This window comes from Salmo salar, chromosome ssa12 (genome assembly GCF_905237065.1).
Source record: "Salmo salar chromosome ssa12, Ssal_v3.1, whole genome shotgun sequence".
Lineage (NCBI taxonomy): Eukaryota > Metazoa > Chordata > Actinopteri > Salmoniformes > Salmonidae > Salmo > Salmo salar.
Genome location: NC_059453.1, coordinates 52021294 through 52043260, shown reverse-complemented (window position 1 = coordinate 52043260; position 21967 = coordinate 52021294). Strand labels below are relative to the sequence as shown.

At 48.2% G+C, this 21967-nt stretch overlaps 1 protein-coding gene across 2 annotated transcripts in view; it reads right to left on the bottom strand.

Annotated features, from left to right (window-relative positions):
* The window catches only part of LOC106565168 (protein bassoon), a 105837-nt gene that overhangs the window by 18348 nt on the left and 65522 nt on the right, over positions 1-21967 (bottom strand). Inside the window, exons 4-6 of one of the 2 annotated variants that reach the window (XM_014131999.2) lie at positions 15627-16469; positions 6133-12708; positions 275-2381 (exon numbers count right to left, since the gene is read on the bottom strand). In XM_014131999.2, the coding sequence (XP_013987474.1) occupies positions 275-2381; positions 6133-12708; positions 15627-16469 (9526 nt within the window). The remainder of the gene's footprint in view (positions 1-274; positions 2382-6132; positions 12709-15626; positions 16470-21967) is intronic. The other variant, XM_014132000.2, reaches the window with a different exon arrangement.

Below are 21967 nucleotides of genomic sequence, written 5' to 3'. Positions count from 1 at the left end.
GTCTTTCAGAGTCAAACAAAAAACAGCAAAAACGTGTAAAATCACAAAACTACATTTTTAAAAATGTTTTCAGCATGCAAAAACAGAAAAAGATATACGAAACATAGGCAGATGCGGTTTATGCATTGGGCACAACATGCGCGTCTTTTCAAACAGTCACATAACAGAAGGAGCCGTCGTGCTGCTCTAAAGACCACACTTGGCATACAGACTCTTTCCAGCAGACAGAGAGACAGAGGAGGTCAGGCAGTTAGTGGCATTCAGCACCAGTTACCTTCGCTGTCCGACACAGCTGCGTGCATGTCGTCTACAAGGTATGGGTCATCTGGTTTGTACACGTGGCTCCTGGGCAGGTCCTTCATGTGGTGATCCTGGACGTCCGGCAGGGAGTGGCTGGAGCCGTACTGGTTCCTCACGTCATGGGGATCCCCTGGTACCCCGGTGCCGCCTCGTCCGATCCCCACAGGCTTCCCCATGGGACTGAGGGGGCTCTCCTCCTCTGAGTTCCGTCCACCGCGGTTGCCTCTCTGAGACCGCTCCAAGGCGTCCCTCTCGTAGGACTTGCTCCTGTAGCCTGAGGAGTCCCTGGAGGAGATCTTGTCCATGCCGTAGCCTGTAGACCGGGATCTCCCCGAGCCGTACATCCGGTCCTCCTCTTCCAGGGCTTCCCGGCTTCCCGGCTGGCCGCCATAGTACTTCTGCTGGTCGTAGCCGCTCTTCTTCACCCCGGACCGGGACACCACGGTGCAGCTGCCGCCGGTAGAGGTGGTCATGGTGTAAGAGGCCAGGTCAGACTCAACGTCCCGCGCCTCCTCGATGGGGGAGAACTTTGAGATCTTCTGCTCCATTCCTTGCTTCCTGTGCTTGCTGCGCTTACCGGAGGAGACCACGGCAGGGGCCAGGTTCTTGGATGGGTGTTTCTGGGGCCCTGGGCCCCCTGGACGTGTTGTGCTGGGGTGTTTATTATAGTCGTCATAGTAATAAGAAGATCCCCCAGTAGTGGTGGTCCGGGGGTCCACAGCACCCTGCTGGTGGTAGCCCGTGGTGCCTGCAGGCATGTACGGGTCCACAGGCTCATTGCCGTAGCCAGTCTGGCGCACGGGGCCGTTCTCACCGTAGCGTCCTCCTATTGGATGGCCAAGAGCATCAACAGCAGGGCCTGTGTTCTCTTTGGTCAGCTCGCTGATGTCGTCAATCATGACGTAGTTCCTGGGGATATTCTGCTCCAGGTTGGAGGTGTAGAGGCCATCTGCAGCATAGGCTGATGTGGGGCTGTCCACTCCGTGGGTCAGCACAGGTTCCGGGGGGCGGTACTGCACGTAGGCGTTGGGCATGGTGTTAGAGGCATAGACTGAGCCAAAGCAGGTGTCTGGAGCTGATGTGGCCACCGAGACGGCAGGGTTACTGATCACCTCGTAGTTGGTGGGCAGCTTCTGTTCCAGGTCGGCCAGGGAGGTCTGACGAGGCCTCTGGTGGACAGTAAGGATCTCTGCCTGGGGCTGATAGGACATCCCCTGGCCGGGGTAGGGGCTCTGGCCTGGGTAGGGGAGGTGTTGGCCTGGGATAGAGGGGTTGGGAGGCTGGAAACCCTGGTGGCTATGCTGCTGCATGCCCAGGTCTGTATGGTAGGAAGGCTGGCCATAGCCCCCATGGGCTGGGTAGCCTGGCTGGGTCTGGTAACCTGGGCCTTGGGGTGGGTGTGGCTGGAAGGTGCCTGGCTGGGGCTGGCCAGCTGTTGGGTACTGAGGGGGCTGGAAACCGATCTGTTGGTAAGCAGCGGTTGGCTGCTGTGTGGGTGTGGGCTGGCTCTGTGGGTACTGATAGGCCATGTAGGAGGAGGTGGGCGGGTACTGGGAGGCCGGGCCGAGGTCGTTGGTGAACTGGCTCATCGGCGCCGTGCTGGGCCTCGTCAGCAGACCGTTACCATCGAACGTCCCCGTGGCTGCAACCATCCTCAGGTTGTTAAGCTCGGTGTCCGACATGTAGTCACGGGCGTCGCCCATGCAGCGCATGTAGGCCAGCTCCCTCCTCTCCCTCTCCTTCACCAGGGTCTCCTTGCGCTGATGGATGCCCAGTTCCAGGTACCGCAGCTTGGCGTCAATCTCCTTCTCCTCCTCCTCCAACTCCTGCTGCTGCTTGCGGAGCTTGGTAGACTCCTGCTCCACGGCCTTCAGCTCGCTCAGCAGGCCAGCCTTAGTGACCCCCTGGGCGGGCCTTGGCAGCACCCTCTGGGGCTGCATCCCCGGGGGGCTGCTGTACATGTGGGACATGGCTGGGGTGACGATGGGGAGAGGGCTTTCTTCTGGAGGAGGGCTAGGCAGGGTCCTCTTCACCTTTCTCATCAGAGAGTTCTGCTGTTGCTGCAGGGTGGCCATCTGGAGCTACAGGAAGAGAAGCACCATTAGGACGACACGCACATAACAATGAACAGAATGCCTGCATGGAAATCAGACTAATTGCACTAAAGTGTTATGTGACGATTACAGTCCAGTCTCCCTCTTCTACTCATTGTAATTTTTTTATAGCTTAATTCAGAAAATGTCAATTTCATATGAATAGCTTAGCATCAATTTAAGGTAAAATGTATAATTATGTTTCAAATTAGTTTGGGTCCATTAAAAAACACTTCCATCATAAATAAATGAGCAAAAAGAACACCAAGAGCAAGTTTCTTATTAAACAGAACTCTGTAAAAGATGAGTGCTACAATGGGAAGAGACCGTGAAGAATAATGTCCACGTGAGAAAGAATGGACAACCTGGGAGCGATTCTCAGCATAAATAATTAATATTCTTATTTTCAGAGCCTTATAAAATTCCAACCGTAACATAGTCATCCACCTTTTCCTTACTTATCTCAAAACCAAATGGCAACAACAACAAACTAAGAGCAATAATAAATCATTGTTCACAGAAGAGAAAAAACATTCAAACATGACAAGATTCCTTCTTTCTACTTACAGTTTAGGAGTTGTGTAGACCCATGGTGAATTGAATAAGTATCCGTGAGAATGCCATTTTTACAAATGTTGATGAATGCCCAGTACAAATAAAACAAGAAAATACATGCAAAAATCCTCTTATGATTTCTATGTGTGCCTGTTCCTCTGACAGCCTTCGCACTGAGTGCAGAAGGATCTGACTTTACTTTGACCAGCTGCTAACATGCCGGAAGACAGCAGGGCTATAGCAGGATGCCTTCACATTGTGTCTCCCCTTGGCATGTCTAAGGGCTTTGCCAGATATAGCAGGGATAGCATGATGGAGAAAGAGAGGGATGGGAGGTGGAGTGTGTGTGTGTGTGTGTGTGTGTGTGTGTGTGTGTGTGTGTGTGTGTGTGTGTGTGTGTGTGTGTGTGTGTGTGTGTGTGTGTGTGTGTGTGTGTGTGTGTGTGTGTGTGTGTGTGGTAAAGCTAGAAAAGGCAAAGTAGAAAAAAGAAAATGATATCAGGGAAAACTATGGAGTGAGAAACAGAGAGGATGGTATAATGGAGTAAAGGGGAAGCTTGCTTGGTGCCTGGCATGGACAGCTGCTCTCCTGAGAACATTCTGTCACGTCCTTTGATGCCAAACCCTGTGTGATGCATATGTGCTCTCACACAAGACTCTAGTCTATTCAGTATCACTCTGTTCAGTATTGTGTTGTCTACTCTCTATGCTCTCAACTGTATATAACACAGTTATAATAAAAAAAAGTAGTTTGAGAACAAATGCTTGTTCTCTTCAAAATAATAAATGTATGTATTTATTTTCATAGCTGGTCATTATGATTTACAGTGTCTTAACCCTGATTGTCCCAAGTATTTTTGCAACATAGGAAAATACCTCTAGCTCTGGCTCAGAATGTTTGTTTCTCAATTTTCTTTTTCTACATAATCTCTATAATTTAGAGAAGACAGGACACACACCAGTTGCTACTAAGAGTTACATCTAGGTCTAAACATGAGTTTACCCAGAAAACAGGGGATGTCCTAAGAACATTAGCCGACGTTCCCATTAGGTCCCTTTAAGGGTTTCGGCTAGACGTTATCCCACTGATGTTCTGAGAACGTTCTAGGAACATTAAAACATGACGTTAACCGAGGGACCATAAGAGCATGTTCAGTACAGGTCCCAGTTTGGTCACAGTATAACGTTATAATAAGGTATTTTGATGGCCATTAGGTAACGTTGGGAAAATGTTCCTATTTGGTTCTGATAGGATGTTATCCATGGGACATTCAATAACCACAAGGGGACGTTTCATGATGGTCCCAAAGGAGCGTTAGACGTTCTTGTAAGATGAACCCGGGTCTGTAGTGACGCCTCTAGCACTGCAATGCAGTGCCTTAGACTGCTGCGCCACTCTTCTCTCATCAATATCTATTGAACCAAGCGTGCCATGACTACGAAAATTATATATTCTGAATCAGGGGAGGATGGATAAAAATCCACACCTTTATTTTGGTGTTTAAATTTAGATTTGTTTTATTTCAATCTTCAATCGCTCTTAAAAAAAAGTGTGCCATGGCTATACAAATTCTATATTCTGAATCAGGGCAGGATAGATGTAACGTCTGCTTCCAACTCACACTCTCAAACACGTAGATCCCCTGAACGCAGCTCACTCTCCAGATCCCAATCACCTGAATTCTGATCACCTGTTCACACACCTGTATGTCATTATCACACACTATTTAGTTCAGTTCTTTGCACCCCATCATTGTGAGGTATTGTTTGTTTTGTGACACATTTCTATTCGGAGCTCTGATTTTCCCGGAATTTAATCCTCCTGTGTATGATCGTTTTTGCCTGCCTCACTAATGACGCCTTTTTCCTATTCCCTGCCTGTACTTTAGCCTATCGGATTTTCTGTTATCAACCTATTGCCTGATCTCCCGGACGACATTACTTGCCTTTTCCCGGCCTGTATTGTTGTCTTTTTGGACCCCCTGTGTATGAGTTTCTGCCTTCCCATGGACCCAGCTACCTGCCTCCTCCTGCGGTCCTTTACCAATAAACACCTGCTGCGCCCTGCGCTTGAAACCAGCTCTCAGTCTCCCATCATGTTCATTATAATAGAGAAAAATAAATAAGCAATTCTGCCTCCAAAAAGCTGTGGTCAATTAACCATTTCTTTGTGGATTTTGATGTGTGCTTGGGGTCCATTGTCTTGCTGGAAGATCCACTTGTGGCCAAGTATCAGCCTCCCTCAGATATACTGCGGGCTTTCTACTTTCCTCTGATATTTATTTATCTGTGGGTGGAATTTGTTTTTTCGTTACGTTTTGCGCCGGGTATTGTTATAACCCGTGGGTTGGTTATTTCTACCATTTTGTGTAATTTGTGCGCTATCGCTTTGTTCCTTGTGCCGGAGTGTTGTGACGCAGTTGCGTCCGGCTGTTTTTCCTCTGCCTTAATAAAGTGTGCCTGTTCACTCATCTCTGTTCTCCTGCACCTGACTTCCTTCGACCAGTTGCGCACACTCTGACAGTAGGCCAGTGACACAAAATCTCAATTTAATACATTTAAAGTTCAGGTTGTAACACAACAAAATGTGGAAAAATTATGAATTATGAGTATGACTACTTTCTGAAAGCACTGTAGCTAGCTCTCTGTCTGTTGCTTCTCCTTAACTTTTTAAGAAATGAATTTGTTCAAAACTGCTCAACTGTCTTTCTCTCTTTTTGAGTCAACTACTCACCACATTTTATGCACTGGAGTGCTATCTAGCTGTACCTTATGCTTTTAGTACTAGATTCATTCACTGATGCTTTGATTGGGTGGACAACATGTCAGTTTATGCTGCAAGAGCTCCGATTCCTCCGGAAGTCATCATAATTACTTGGTAAGTCTATGGAAGGAGGTGAGAACCATTAACCTCCTAAGTGTTGTATTGAAGTCAATGTACCCAGAAGAGGACGGAAAATTGCTGTCCTCCGGCTACACCATGGTGCTACCCCAGAGAGTCCTGTTGAGGATACTGTAGACCTTCTTTGCAAAACAGTGAGTTCTAATCTGTTATTTGGTGATGTGAATATATTTAGTATATTTTTTTGCAGGGTAGGACCTGTTGCATCTTTGCAACCGGGGGTCTCGCAGGGTTTTAATGTTACTGAAGTGAAAGTGAAATAATAATGTAACTTATTACATACCTGACTGTTGGAGAGGGCCTGCTGATGATAAGGTGAGAACCTGTTCTTGGCAGGGTCTTCTGAGGTGGGGCTGAGGGGTTTGGGGTCTGACATGGAGCGCTGCACACTCTTGATGGGCCTGGGGAGGCTCTGATGACGCTGAGGGGACTCGGCAGTGAAGGCTTTCTGCTGGGGTGTGACGTGCGCCTTGTTGAGTTTCTCCTGGGAGGTGAAGGTGGTCTCCAGCATCCGATGGGGTGACAGAGGGGACACGGGGGAGTACAGCACCTGAGGAGACTTGGGAGGCTGACGAGATGGGGACTCGTTCTGCTGCTGGCCTTGGTAGCCGATATCCAGAGGATCGGGTTTCCTCCTTTCAAACTTGGCCACCCCTTGGGGAGGAGATGGGGTGGAGCCTACCATCTGCATGGTGGTGGAGTATGGGCTGATGGTGGTGGGGACGCTGAGCTGAGGGGCCACCACCCCCTGAGACTGGACCTCTGGTTCGGTCTGACAGGCCAAGCTCTCACCCTTATGGGTCCTCTCTGGAGCAGAGATGTAGTGTAGTAGCTCCACCTTGTTTGTCTCAGCCGCAGTGATGTGGATTGCAGGTGAGACCCTGCCCAACTGGTCTGTCTCAGTCTGGCATGAGGAGTCGTTGGTGGTCTGAATGGCTATACTAGAGGAGGACACTTTGGAGGTTCCGTCGGATTTGACCTCCGCGCTAGAGTCTGAGTGCTTGGAGAAGCGTGATCTCCTGCGCCTAACCGGTTGTTCCCACTCTGCTTGATCCTCGTCGTCTGTCTGGACGCTGCAGTCGGCGATGCGCCTGGTTCTCCTGCCCCTACGGTTCATATACCTGTCCTCACCATCTTCATCATCCGTCTGCACGCAGCTATCTGCAATCCTCCTCACCGGCTCCTCCTCTGCTTCGTCCCTAAGACGAGGCATAGAGTTCCGCTTCTTCATGACTCTGGACTCCGCCTGATCCTCACTATTTCTGAAGGACATCTCAGAGGCAGAGCTAGATATAGGCCTTGGGGTCACCACTGTTTGGACCACCTGCCCTTCCATGTGGGGTTGCCAGAACTGCACACTTTGGCCCTCCTGTTGAATCACCCTACCACTCTGGTCACAGATGATGAAACCTTGAGGGGTTCCTCCTCCAACTACTACCCCTTGAGCAGTAGTGGCTGTAGCAGCTGCTGCTGCCGATGCAGCAGCTGCCTCGGCTGCTGCGGCTGCAGCTGCTGCCTCCACCACTGCAGTCTTCTGCCTCTTCTGCTCCTCCAACTGCTGCTGGAGCTGCTGCTGCAGCGACTGGATCTGGTCCAGTTGCATCCTCTGCTGGGCTAGCTGTTCCCTCTGCATGACCAGCTGGGTCTCCCTTTCCGATTGCTGTTGATGCAGGACTTGCTGTTTGATGGTCTGCAGCTCCTGAATCTCGCGCTGCACCAGCATCTGTTCTTTCTCCCTGTGCCTCTGGAGCTCCATGCGGTCTCTCTCCAGTTCCTCATGCAGCCGCATTTGTCGAAGTTTCTCCAGCTCCACACGCTCTCGCTCCATCTGCAGCATCTGCTCTTGCTGCTGTCTCAAACGCTCTTCTACCTTTTCTAGCTCTGGGTCTACAGAAGTAGCAATGGTGGTGCTGGCTGCTGCAGCCTGGGGTGTGGTCTGGGGCTGCAGCTGAGTCTGGTGCTGCACTAGAGCCTGGGGCTGAGGCTGAGTTATTAGCTGGGACTGGGTTTGAGTCAGGGATAAAGCTTGAGTTTGAGTTGGTATTTGTTGTTGCATTTGAGTTTGCATTTGTTGCTGTATTTGGGACTGCATTTGTTGATGGATTTGGACTTGCATTTGAGTTTGTGTATGGGGGTGTGTCGTAACTTTCTGCGCTTGGATATGAGTTTGGGGGGTCTGTTGGTTTGCAGACTGAATTGGCATTGCAGTAGTTTGTACACTCTGTCCACCCATATGAGAAACCGTTTGGGCCGGTGGTAAAGTTGCAGCTGTGTGCACAGCGACGGTTGCCAAAGGCTTCCCAAGGTAGACAGGAGCTTCCTGGGTGGAGGTGCTTGTGTCAGGTACATTTCCAGGAACGCCAGCTGTTGTAGGAAACTGGTTGGGAGAAGCGTAACCATAAGGTCCCTGTGTAGACAGAGGCATCCTTGGGGTCACATGAGGCAACCTGGTGAGGCTAGCCAGTGGTACAGCGGTCACGCCTGCAGGGTAAGGTCGGTATATTCCCCGTGGCATGGGTCGCAGAACAGAGGAAGGCTGGGTAGTTATTGGCAAGGTAGAGGCTATTGGGCTGTTGATGGTGGAGTATGTCATGCCATCAGCTCCTCTCATTGCAGATGGATATAAGGCCCGTATGCTTGCTTGTCTGGCATTGATCAGATTGGTTATGGCTTGGCCGTGTGCAGTGGGCCTACCGTCAGGGCCATAGAGTAGGTTGGCTCGGATTGATGCTAAACTTTGCTGTAGGTTGAGCCTGGCTGCAGGGCCTGCTCCTCTTCCAGCACCATACTGCATCATGTCAGGGTTGCTGTACCGTTGACCGAACTGGTCCATAGAGTTCAGAGCTGCACACATTCGGCTGATCTCCCTGGCAGTGGTGGCACTATACTGTGCCAGGTTGGCGTCCGGTAAACCTGCCTGTCCATAGCCGTAGTCTTGGTTGATGTTGGACATGGAGCCGTATCTTCGCAGGGGTAAGGGAGGACCTGTAACATCTCCTTCATGACGTAAGTCTGTGTAGGATCCATACTGCGCACCCATGCCAAGATATCCTCCTTCGTAGGTTTGATTCATGGTGCTCAGATCCACGGCCAGGTCCCCAGGGTCAGTCCTCTGATAGTACTGAAGTCCTGCATTAGACAGGTTGGTGTCAGACATGGAAGGTTGAAGCCTCCCTCCAGGGGGTATAGGGTATGGAGGGACTCCCTGCATTGGTTTAAGCTCCTCTGGTGCTCCTTGCATGCTTGATGTCTGGTAGCCATTATTTCCAGGTTGTTGTTGTTGTTGTTGATGATGTTGCTGTTGTTGTTGATGATGATGTTGCTGTTGTTGTTGATGACGTTGTTGTTGTTGTTGTTGTTGTTGTTGTTGTTGTTCTTTCTGCTGCTGCTGTTGTTGTTGTTGCTGGTTTACACTGTAATGTGGGGCAGGGGGTGGAAGGGTGACTTGGGAAGGTTCAGTGGTAAGATTTTTCTGAGTTAAGTTCCCTGCACAACTACCAGCGAAGGGTAACTTGTAAACGACGTCACAACAAGCCACTTGGTTCTCTGGTTTCTGCATCTGTCCACCAGTGAGATCCAGGACCTGGGGAGGAGGAGGAGGAGGAGGCTCTTTGACCAGCTGAGTCACTGTGGCCACCTGAGATGTACTGCGGTCTTCCAGTTGGACCATCATGACATGGGGCTTTCCCGTGGACAGGTTCATGACCGTGGGCTTGTTCTTCAACTCCAAAGCAAGCCCACCCTGACAATAGTCGTGCTGAGTGTTAGAGGAAGGTGGAGACACAGACACTGGCTGAGGAGGTAAGGGAGATACTCTAGGAATTGCACTGACACTGACCACAGGCTGAGCAATGCCAACGCTTGTCTGGCTCACCACCAGGTCTTTCTTCCGCAACAGTGGCTGGACCTGGTTCGCTAGGTTATAGCGAGCGAAAGAGGACTGCTGGTGCTGCTGGAGCTGCTGCTCGAGGAGCTGCTGTTGCTGTAGGAGCTTCTGCTGCTGCATCTGGAGCTGCTGCTGCTGGATGCCCAGATCCTCCAGACATGCGTCAATCTTAGGAATGGACGGGTCAGTGATGGGTGTCTTAGTTTGTGTAAGACACATTGCTGATCCAACGCCTTGCCCCAGATCCATACGGTTCTGCAGGGGATCTCCGTAAACCACTGGATGCCCCTTCGGCTGAGATATAAACATGGAGGCTGCCACGGTGACTGTTGTTGGAGTGGACGCAGACACATGCGGCTGCTCTTGTGCATTCAGGTTCATGGCTGCATTCAGGTCCTGCACCGCTGTGTGACGGCTGGGTGGTTGTTCAGCATCGAGAGAATACCTCCTTGTATCAGTTGCCAGAGACGTTAGATCCATGCCCTGGTCAGTCATGATGATTGGGGCGGGCTTCATTGGTGCTCTCAGGTCCACCACAGATGCAGGTCCACTCGGATGCATTTGAATTTGGCCCTGCTCCACGACCCTAGAGGTACCTGGAACGTTGGAGATTCTGCATAAGGAGATATTTTCCATTGACATTGACCCACGACTGTATGTGGTAGCTGTGGTTGTCATTGTCATGCTCATACTAATATTAACCCTCTCTGCAGTTTGGGGCCTCTGTACACCGGGTTGAGGGGTTTGGTGCAGTGGGTGCATTTGTGGGGATGTTGGGGAGCTTGTTGAAGGAATATGTTGCTGATACATGGGCTGACGTATACCCTGTGTTGGCGAGGACAGGGGCGAAGTGGAAGAGTTTACAGTTAAAGGCTTGGCAGAACTGGTGGTGGTCTCAGAGCCCAGAGTTATCACCATTACTGGTGAGTCGGAGGAGGACTGTTGTCTTGCAAGGCGTGGCGACGCTGATCTTTGTGGCGTCTGGGCTCCATGTTGTTGTGGCGGTATTGGGGAGGTTGGGCCGCCAGCGCCAGGCTGAGAATGTCGTGGGGACCCCCCAGGCCCAGTGGGTCGTGGGGTCACCCCAGGCCCTGTGGGTCGAGGGGACACCCCAGGCCCTGTGGGTCGAGGGGACACCCCAGGCCCTGAGGGTCGTGGGGACGGGGAATGAGTGGGGCTCTGTGAGGGAGAGGGAGCAGGGGAAACAGGAGGACTGGGGCCTTTAAAATAGGAGAAGAGGGAGGATGCGATGGAGGGCCCTCCAGGGTCAGGAGGAGGCACCCCCTGTGCTGGTCCATGAGTACCTGGTCTTCCAGCTGCCGGGGGGATTACACCCCCTATTTTGGCAGTCTGCGTCCTCATCCTGTCTTGGGTTTCTTTCGATAGATGCTGTGTCACACTGATTCCTTGGGGGATCCCTCTTCCAGACCCACGTGGGTCGTTTGAGGAGAAGGAAACAGGTGCAGAGATCTGTGTGGGGCTGGAGCCAGGTGTTAGGGAAGCTCCAGTGTCTAGATGTTGTTTATTGCCAGGCTGAGGTGCCCCAGCCGGTTGCCTTTGTGGACTTCCTTGTTGTTGACCTGGCCTTCCTGGCTGTCCCTGCTGCTGCTGCTGCAGTATCTCTGCTTTCCTCATCATTTCTTCATAAACCTCCTCTGCACTTTTCAGTGTCTTGTCAGATGGTGAAGTGGCAGTAGGTTTTTCAGTGGGGGAGTAGAGAGACATGAACGTGGGTAGATTGTGGTGGCTTCCTGACTTGTAGAGCTTGGAGCCCATCATTTCAAAGCCCTCTGCCTCTGAATCCATGGAAGGGGAGTACTCTGAGCAGGAGGATCTGTGGAGCTCCTCCATCTCTGCTGCCTGTCTCAGCTCCTCTGTTGGGGATGCATCCTCAATGGGAGAGAGGTTGCTTGGCGGAGTCTTGGATCTCTCTCTACGTCTCTGGGCCCTCAGCTCCTCTTTGTCTCTCTTAGTTTTCCTGGCTGTGCTGCGGATCCTCTGCAGGTCCAGATCTCTCATCTTCTCCTGCTCTCTCAAAAGCTCCTCCTCCTCCCTCAGCTCGTCTTCCTCAGATGAGTCCTCAATGGTGGGCAGGAGTGGGCCATGGGAGCGGTGGCGAGCCTTCCTCTGCTGCTTGGCTTCTTCCAGTCTCTGCCTGCGGCTGGGGCTGCTGTCACTGTCATCCTCCATGGAGGACACAGAGGTAGGGGACGTGCCGGAGGTGTAGCTGGGAGTAGTGGCAGGTAGGGTGGATGAATACTCCCCCCTCGACCGCTCCTCTGGTGATCCAGTCAGGCTCTCCATCTCCAGCTCTGGCTCTCTGAGGTCATGCTCTGAGTTGTTCAGCTCGATGGTCTTAAACCGCCGCAGGCCTCCTTGGGAAGCCATCATACCTTCATCTTCTTCACCATCAGCGCCCTTGGTGTCCTCTTCAAAACTACTGGAATGGTGGGTGAGGCTTCGTCGTTTCTCCTTCCCCAAATCCTTTTTGTTTTTTGTTTTCTGGTAGCCGTACCCTTCCTCCTCCTCCATCTCATCCTCGTCAGCGCTCATTTCCATGATCTGCCTCCTCATGAACTCCTCATCTGTCATTTCTTTATGGGACTTCTTCTGCCTGGGCGGTAAGGGGGACAGACCACTCTCGCTGCTGTCCTCCACATAGTCGTGGCGCAGCTTTGAGCTGAGATCGTCCGACACTTCCCCATCCGAGTTGTACTCCTCGTCCTGGCCAATGGACAGAGAGTGAGGCCTCCCCCGGCCCTGGTCTGCAGCGGCCTTGGACTTTGACTCTAGCAGCGGCCGCATGGAGCTCTCCAGCTTGGTTATCTCAGAGGGGCTCGAGGGGCCTCGTTCACTCAGCTTCAACCCCGGATCCTCCTGGATCTGGCCTGTGATCTCGCCCATGGAGCCGGATATCCCATCTGACGAGTAGCCCGTGTCACTGAGGCTCTGTGTGCTGGACTTGTTGGAATACTGAAGGAAAGAGAGAGAAAAAAAGCGAGAGGTCAGAGGGCGGTATTAGCATCAGTCCTTTTTCCCCTTGACTTCATTTATTTCTATAACAAAAAGTCTATTACAGGCATCAGCGCACCCTTTCTTTCCTATCATTTCACCTAACTCATCGGTAGTGTCACTTTTATGAGCATTTGTTTCACAGATGATAGGGGTTGGAATTAAAGCAATGGAGCTTATACAGGATATATTACTATTCTGGCAAGACACAAGAGAATAATTACATTGAAAGGAATTCAGTCATCAAAGCACATGCAACTATAACAGATAATGTAATACATACAGTACCATGAAAAAGTACTTGCCCCCTTTCTGATTTTCAAACTTTTTGCATATTTTTGATACTGAATGCTATCAGATTTTCAACCAAACCTCATATTAGATAAAGGGAACCTGAGTGTACAAATATAATAAGTATCACTTTTTTTGTTATGTATTTAATTAACAAAGTTATACAACACCCAATTTCCCTATGTGAAAATAGTTGCCCCCTTACACTCAATAACTGGTTGTGCCACCTTTAGCTGCAATGACTGCAACCAAATGCTTCCTGTAGTTGTAGATCAGTCTCTCAGATCGCTGTGGAGGAATTTTGGCCCACTCTTGCATGCAGAACTGCTTTAACTCAGCAACATGTGTGGTTTTTCAAGCATGAACTGCTTGTTTCAAGTCCTGCCACAACATCTGGCAGGACTTTGGGCACCTGAGTGGCACAGCGGTCTAAGGACACTGCATCCCAGTGCAAGATGCATCACTGCAGTCCCTGGTTCAAATCCAGGCTGCATCACGTCCGGCCGTGATTGGGAGTCCCATAGGGCGGAGCACAATTGGCCCAGCGTTCGTTGTCCGGGTTTGGTCAGGGTAGGCCATCATTGTAAATAAGAATTTGTTCTTAACTGACTTGCCTAGTTAAATAAAGGTTAAACAAAAAACACCTATAATAATAATCTCAATTGGGATTAGGTCTGGACCTTGACTGGGCCAAGCTATACTGATTGTGTGTTTTGGATCACTGTCTTGCTGCATGATCCAGCTGCGCTTCAGCTTCAGCTCACAGACGGATGGCCTGACATTCTCCTGTAGAATTCTCTGATACAGAGCAGAATTCAGGGTTCCTTCTATTAAGGCAAGTCGTCCAGGTCCTGAGGCAGCAAAGCATCCCCAAACCATCACACTACCACCACCATGCTTGACCGTTGGTATGAGATTCTTACTGTGGAATGCAGTGTTTGGTTTTCGCCAGGCATAATGGGACCCATGTCGTCCAAAAAGTTATACTTAAACTCATCTGTCCATAGAACATTCTTCCAAGAGTCTTGATGATCATCCAGGTACTTCCAGGTGCTTTTTGGCAAACTTGAGTCAACTCTTTGGACCAGATGGGTCCCATTATGTCTGACGAAAACCAAACACTGCATACCTTTCTTAATTAAATAAATAAAATAAGTATATTATTTTGTGTTATATGTAAACTCAGGTTCCCTTTATCTAATATTAGGTTTTGGTTCAAGATCGGATAACATTCAGTATCAAAAATATCAAAAATATGCAAAAATAGAGAAAAATCTGAAAGTGGGCAAATACTTTTTCACGACACTGTATAAATATGACTAAATAAAAAGCTTGAGATAAAAAGTGACAAAAAAACGACAAATAACAATACAACACACAAATAAAAAAACATGATATTTTTGTTACATGCTTGTATAATACATTTTCCAATGCAATCACTGCAATACAGTTGAAGAATGATGGAAATAAATGAACAAGTTGAGCAAAATATAATGATTAAGTAAAAAAAAAAAAAAAAAACGGGGCATTGCATGTTAATAACACTGATTAATCACGATCGCAATGCCAGAGAAAGATGACCATATTAAAGATAACACAGGCTTAACATTATGATTGATGAAATAAAAAGCAAGATGAAGATACTAAACCTGGTGCATGGTAAACAGCTGATGCTTGGGGATAGAGATGACGAGGAGAAGAGGGATAAGAATGATATGTTGTAATGATGATGATAGCAGTGGTGGTAATTTACATTTGAGTCATTTAGCTGACATTCTTATCCAGAGCGACTTACAGGGGGCAATTAGGGATAAGTGCCAAGGGCACACCGACAGATTTTTTCACCTAGTGGGCTAGGGGATTTGAACCAGCGACCTTTTGGTTCCTGGCCCAACACTAACTGCTAGACTACCTGCAGCCTCCTATTTGATATAATGTAATGATCTTAGTGATGATGATGGCAGTGATGCTGATGCTGCTGCTGATGATGATGATAGTAGTGCTGAGTGATTGACCGGTTATTAAAAAACGAATTGACCAACGTCGTTTTTTTCCCAAATAAAAACGATGTAATATACACAACTGAAATATTGTATTGTTTCATAGTAATTTCATCTTTTTCTATTGATGTCTAGCCAATGTGGACCTGATGGAGAAAATTGAATATTTTCAATGTTTTAGCAATTGAATGTTCACTATTTCTGGCTTTGAAATATCCATTAAAAAGCTCTAAAATCGTTTTAATGTCATTATTTCATAATGCACTTAATGTAATTTTTGGAAATAAAAAAAACGAAAAACGATAAATGTTCTATAATCGAACCGAAACCAAACCGACCTCCAGAAAGCACTCATCGCTCAGCACAAGATTACAGACAGAGAAAGAAATTATTCAATTTATGGAAACATTTCACGATGAAGATGATGACAATGACGAAGAGGATGACATTGATGATGAAGATGATGACACTGATGACGACGACAACTGTCAAGAATGACTGAAATGAAGGTAAATACAATTCTGGTGGTAAATCAAGAACAATAACAGTGGCAAAGACGTTGAAGTTGCAAAGTTGCAGGTCGCTCACGTCATGGTGTTTTGACTTCTGCGAGTCTCCAGCAGGTTTTTTCTTTTCATCTTTTGATGTGGTGATGGTCTCAGGTGCTCCCTTCTTGGGCGAGGCTTTGACTTCTGCTTCCTTTTGAGTTTTGGTGGCGACTTTAGTTTTCTCCTGGCCCTGCTGCTGTTTACCAGACTGCTTGTTGGGTACACTCTGGTTGGGTTTAGGTTGGGTAGGTGCACCCTTAGCAGGAGAGGGTGCACCCTTGCTAGGGGTGGATGCAGCTTTAGTATGAGAGGGTACGCCCTTGGCTGGAGAGGGCTGGGCAGGACCCTTACTCTGGGTGGTGGGTCCTGTCTGTTTGGCAGGGGAGGGTGCGCCCTTGGCTGGGGAGGGTTGGGCAGGACCCTTACTCTGGGTGGTGGGTCCTGTCTGTTTGGCAGGGGAGGGTGCGCCCTTGGCAGGGGAGGGCTGGGCAGGACCCTTACTCTGGGTGGTGGGTCCTGTCTGTTTGGCTGGGGAGGGTGCACCCTTAGCAGGGGAAGGCTGGGCTGTTTTAGCATGGGAGGGTTGTGCCTTGGCAGGGGACGGTTGAGCAGGCCCCTTGCTTTGGGCGGTGGGCCCTGCCTGTTTGGCAGGGGAGAAAGGAGGGCCACTTACTTGGGCACCCGGTGGTTTCTGTTGTTGTTGAGGACCAGTGGGCCGTAGAAATGCCTGCTGATTGGGCCCTCTCTGCTGAGGCTGTGGTTGATTGGCTGGAGCTGGGTGCCGTGGGGATCCCATTGGCTGAGGAGCAGGAAGTGGAGTGTCTCCCAGGGCCCCAGATAAAGCTCTCTGGGTCTGGCAGTTCAGGCAGAGCCATTCTTTATTCTGAAACACAGACAGAACAAAAAGCGACATTTAGAAAACTGCAATGTAGAGGATTGTATAAAACCAAACATTGTCTGCAAACTAAAGATTATTCCACAACGATCATTCAAGAAGAAGAACATTTAAAGTCAAGAAACAATTCATGACGTCAAGAAGAAACAACATCAACAAAATACTTGTTGGCATGGTTTAATATATATATATATATATATATATATATATATATATATATATATGCTGTTCACATTGATACTCTCCATAGACTTTATCATACCATAGTGAAACATAATGGGGTAGAAGTAGGACGGTGGTAGATGAAAAGAGGTGCTATACTTGTCAAACAAAGTGAAAGTACGCTTGAGTAACATTGAGATGAAAGAGGACAGGAATAGCTAGCTGTCTGCACTGCCGCTGTGCTCACAGCAGCACTTACAAATTAAGCATGCCCTGCTAACCGGGAAAAAAAAATATGTAAAAACACGACTCCCCCATAAATCAGCTGTCTGGTAGAAGGTTTAGGCTGCTAATTTACACCGCTGCTATGTCCCAAATGGCACCATATTTCCTATATAGTGTACTTCTTCTGGTCAAAAGTAGTACACTATATATTAATACCGGTCCCACTATGTCATTCTTCTTTCATATGGCTGTAATATACTGTAGAAAAGATGTGGTCAGGCTAAGCAATAAAGTACTGTACAGTGAGACTACAGTGGTGGCAGAGAGCCAAGGCTTTTAACAGGGAGTGTACTGACTCTGAACACAGGGGACTTGTATAACATTGACCTTTATGTTGATATGAGAGTCAACACATATGGAGAAAGATTGGTTACTCTTGCTAAAAATTGATTCGATAAAGAGGGAGTGATGGAGGGGTATTACTAAATGAAAGAAATAGCCACCCTCTCACACCGTACAGCCAAAGACCAGCATAATAAAGACTGATTTAAAAGGATCAGAACTTCTTCCGATTGTGATAAATTGGCCTCGGGTTCAAACAAGCAGGCAGGGGGGGATAAAGTCTCGGTTCAAGAAAGATGTTACTTCCTAGATTTTGGGCAAACTATCTAAGGTATATCTACGAAGCAGCTTGTTTGAGGTCAGATCAGGTACTTCAAGCAGCAGCCGCAGCACAGCACAGATTAGGTCAGAGCTGGCCAAAGGACTCAAACCCCCTGTAGTTGTTTAAGTCAACCCTTTCATCTGCATGAGAAAGGCTTAAATCACCAGACAATGTTAAGCGCTTTGAAGCACATAGGAGGACGGCCGCTGCATGAATACAAATCAGCACTATGGTTTATTAGTGTTGAGACACACAGAGACCCGACTGCAATTAGTTCCACAGTCAACTGTTCAGATGTAATCAGCCCTTCACGGAGCAGATAACACTCATAAACAGAGAGTTAGATACAGACTGTCACCCCTCACATTCAATCAACAGCGGGGTTCATCCAAAATGGCACCCTATATCCTATATAGCCCACTCCTTTTTACCTGATTCCTATGGGCCCTGGTCAAATGCAGTTCACTGTTTAAGGAATAGGGTGCCATTTTGGACACAAACCAGATAGTCTCCAATGCACTGCCACCACACCTCTATGGAGGTATTGATTATGTCAACATTCTGCCTGCGGGAGAAAAAAAAAGGGTGTAAACCCATCAAAGACAGGATATTAGCAGAAACAGATTCCGTTTCCGATTAAAAGAGCTGATCAATGAGACAGAACTACGGTGTCCGTATTAGGCCAGCCTTAGTCTCAGCAGGAGTTGTTTTATTCTCAGATCAATGGGAACATTTAAATGCTTCTATTACCAGGTTATGAAAAGCACAACGAGAGATGGTGGCGCCATGCTTGTAGCCAGGGGCCCGTATTCACAAAGCGATCCAGGATCAGGCCCCTCCCTCCCTGCCCATGAAATCTTATTCATTAATGATTTAAAAGGCTAAACTGATCTTAGATAGCAACCATACTCTTCGACGCCTTGTGAAGCTGGGCCCAGAGCCTCAAGGCATGGAGAAATGGCATCTGTGTGTAACATGTATTGTTGGCGTCAAGGCGATAACAAATAACCTCATAAACACCTCTATAGCCGATTACCATCGGTACCACTGTACCATAGATCCTATCTATATACGGTGTCCATATTAGGACACCCTCCTTTATTGTTATGATGCCTTCTTGAACCTCCGAGGAGGAATTAAAGACTATAACAATAGACTACAAAACAGTCCCACAGCATAAAGCTCATAAAGGAAAGCACAACACAGATGTTAAATGATCCCATCATAGAGTAGAGGACACCACTGCTACGCTCCCATAATTCACTGCAGTATACTTTAAATGTCATTTTTTTTAGCACCACTAAAAATGTGTTCGGATTTTGGTTACACTCCAGAATTGAGTGTGCAGCATGACAGATGGCAAGTTACAAGTGAGTTACTCTACCTGCAACCTGCTCCCTGCACAAAATGTGTAGAGATAGCGTGTTTGTGTTACAACGAGGGAGGAGATAAGGAAATAGAATTGATCATGAAAAAAAGAGAGAGAACGAGCGAGCTAACGCGCCACATTCAGGGAAATAATTGAGTCACTTTGTCTGTGTGTCTGGGCCATGGCCCCTGGAGGCTCCTGACTAACAGACAGCCTGATACGGATGTTAATCTGAGGGCCCCAAAGAACAGCGGTTGACAGGTAGGGTCTCTCCAGCGATAAGGCCTGGGAGTGCCACTCTCGCCACTACTCAGCTCCTCTGCCTTGGCCTTCTCATCTGATGAAAGTGAATTAGTGAATGTATTGGAGTTCGTATGATTGTGTAAATACAACAGTGCGAGGGTATGCGACTGCTTTTTGGGGTGTCAGTGTGAGCAAGGGTTTATCAGTCAATGTACACCTGTACTGTAAATGTGCAAGTGTGAGACTGTGCTGTAGGTGCATGAACAGTGATTGTTAACAGGTGAGAGCTGTGTTAACCTCATTCCCAGAAAATAATTGCAGGCGCATAGAACCTGGTAACACCGCGCAACAAAGCGGGACTTGAAAGGGGTGTGGTTGATGTCGAGGCAGGAGAGGGTGCGATCCTGCTACAGCTGTATTAGATGGGACTTTGAAATATGCCGAAAATCGGCAATCAAAATAAACGTTCCATCACAACGGCCGTATTATTTTTGGGAAGCCCAATTGATTCTGAGTTCGGGGGTATACAAAGCACGTACAGTGGGGGAAAAAAGTATTTGATCCCCAGCTGATTTTGTACGTTTGCCCACTTACAAAGAAATGATCAGTCTATAATTTTAATGGTAGGTTTATATGAACAGTGAGAGACAGAATAACAACAAAAGAATCCAGAAAAACGCATGTCAAAATGTTATAAAATGATTTCCATTTTAATGAGGGAAATAAGTATTTGACCCCTCTGCAAAACATGACTTGGGACTTGGTGGCAAAACCCTTGTTGGCAATCACAGAGGTCAGACGTTTCTTGTAGTTGGCCACCAGGTTTGCATACATCTCAGGAGGGATTTTGTCCCACTCCTCTTTGCAGATCTTCTCCAAGTCATTAAGGTTTCGAGGCTGACGTTTGGCAACTCAAACCTTCAGCTCCCTCCATAGATTTTCTATGGGATTAAGGTCTGGACACTGGCTAGGCCACTCCAGGACCTTAATGTGCTTCTTCTTGAGCTACTCCTTTGTTGCCTTGGCAGTGTATTTTGGGTCATTGTCATGCTGGAATACCCATCCACGACCCATTTTCAATGCCCTGGCTGAGAGAAGGTTCTCACCCAAGATTTGACAGTACATGGCCCCGTCAAATGATGCAGTGAAGTTGTCCTGTCCCCTTAGCAGAAAAACACCCCCAAAGCATAATGTTTCCACCTCCATGTTTGACGGTGGAGATGGTGTTCTTGGGGTCATAGGCAGCATTCCTCCTCCTCCAAACACGGCGAGTTGAGTTGATGCCAAAGAGCTCCATTTTGGTCTCATCTGACCACAACACTTTCACCAGTTGTCCTCTGAATCATTCAGATGTTCATTGGCAAACTTTAGACGGGCATGTATATGTATTCTTGAGCAGGAGGACCTTGCGGGCGCTGCAGGATTTCAGTCCTTCACGGCGTAGTGTGTTACCAATTGTTTTCTTGGTGACAATGGTCCCAGCTGCCTTGAGATCATTGACAAGATCCTCCCGTGTAGTTCTGGGCTGATTCCTCACCGTTCTCATGATCATTGCAACCCCACGAGGTGAGATCTTGCATGGAGCCCCAGGCCGAGGGATATTGACAGTTCTTTTGTGTTTCTTCCATTTGCGAATAATCGCACCAAATGTTGTCACCTTCTCACCAAGCTGCTTGGCGATGGTCTTGTAGCCCATTCCAGCCTTGTGTAGGTCTACAATCTTGTCCCTGACATCCTTGGAGAGCTCTTTGGTCTTGGCCATGGTGGAGAGTTTGGAATCTGATTGATTGATTGCTTCTGTGGACATGTGTCTTTTTTACAGGTAACAAGCTGCGGTTAGGATCACTCCCTTTAAGAGTGTGCTCCTAATCTCAGCTCGTTACCTGTATAAAAGACACCTGGGAGCCAGAAATCTTTCTGATTGAGATGGGGTCAAATACTTATTTCCCTCACTAAAATGCAAATCAATTTATAACATTTTTGACATGCGTTTTTCTGGATATTTTTGTTGTTATTCTGTCTCTCACTGTTCAAATAAACCTACCATTAAAATTATAGACTGATCCTTTCTTTATCAGTGGGCAAACGTACAAAATCAGCAGGGGATCAAATACTTTTTTCCCCCACTGTATGTGAAAGCTATTTCTAAGATGCATACTTTGCATCACTTGCGCTGCTCGCTCCTTGAAGTCCACAATGTCGGCAGGACGTTCTAAGGGTTATGCTGCATGGTGAATGGACAGAGATCAGCCAATTAAAACCAGCGGTTGTTTCGTCCGCTCCTGCCATAGACTTCCAGTCAAGTCCCCGTTCTGAGGCGCTATGAAACCCGACGGTTCGAGAGAGCCGGCTGGTGGACAAGATTAAAGCTGTGTGTGTGTGTGTGTGTGTGTGTGTGTGTGTGTGTGTGTGTGTGTGTGTGTGTGTGTGTGTGTGTGTGTGTGTGTGTGTGTGTGTGTGTGTGATTTCTTGCTTGTGTTCTCCAGTCTAGGCTCATTAGTAACCCAGTGTGCCCCCATGGGGGGTGGGGGTGGGGGGGTGCTCTGCTTTGGTTGTGTAACACCATGAGGTGCAGAAACACTGAGGTGTACCTGAGCACCACACACACACACCGCTCTCTCAAACATATCTGGCACACCTTTCCAAACACACCGAGACGGACACATTTAGTAGAGGGATGCCGATGGATGTCAGAAGCTAACAGCGCTACATGAACGGGAATGAAGAAGCACCGGCAAGGAGTACGCTTACTGTGTTCGGAGATGACCGCACAACACCAAATGATGCAGAGTGAGCGCATCCATCTTCCTACCAATCAGAATA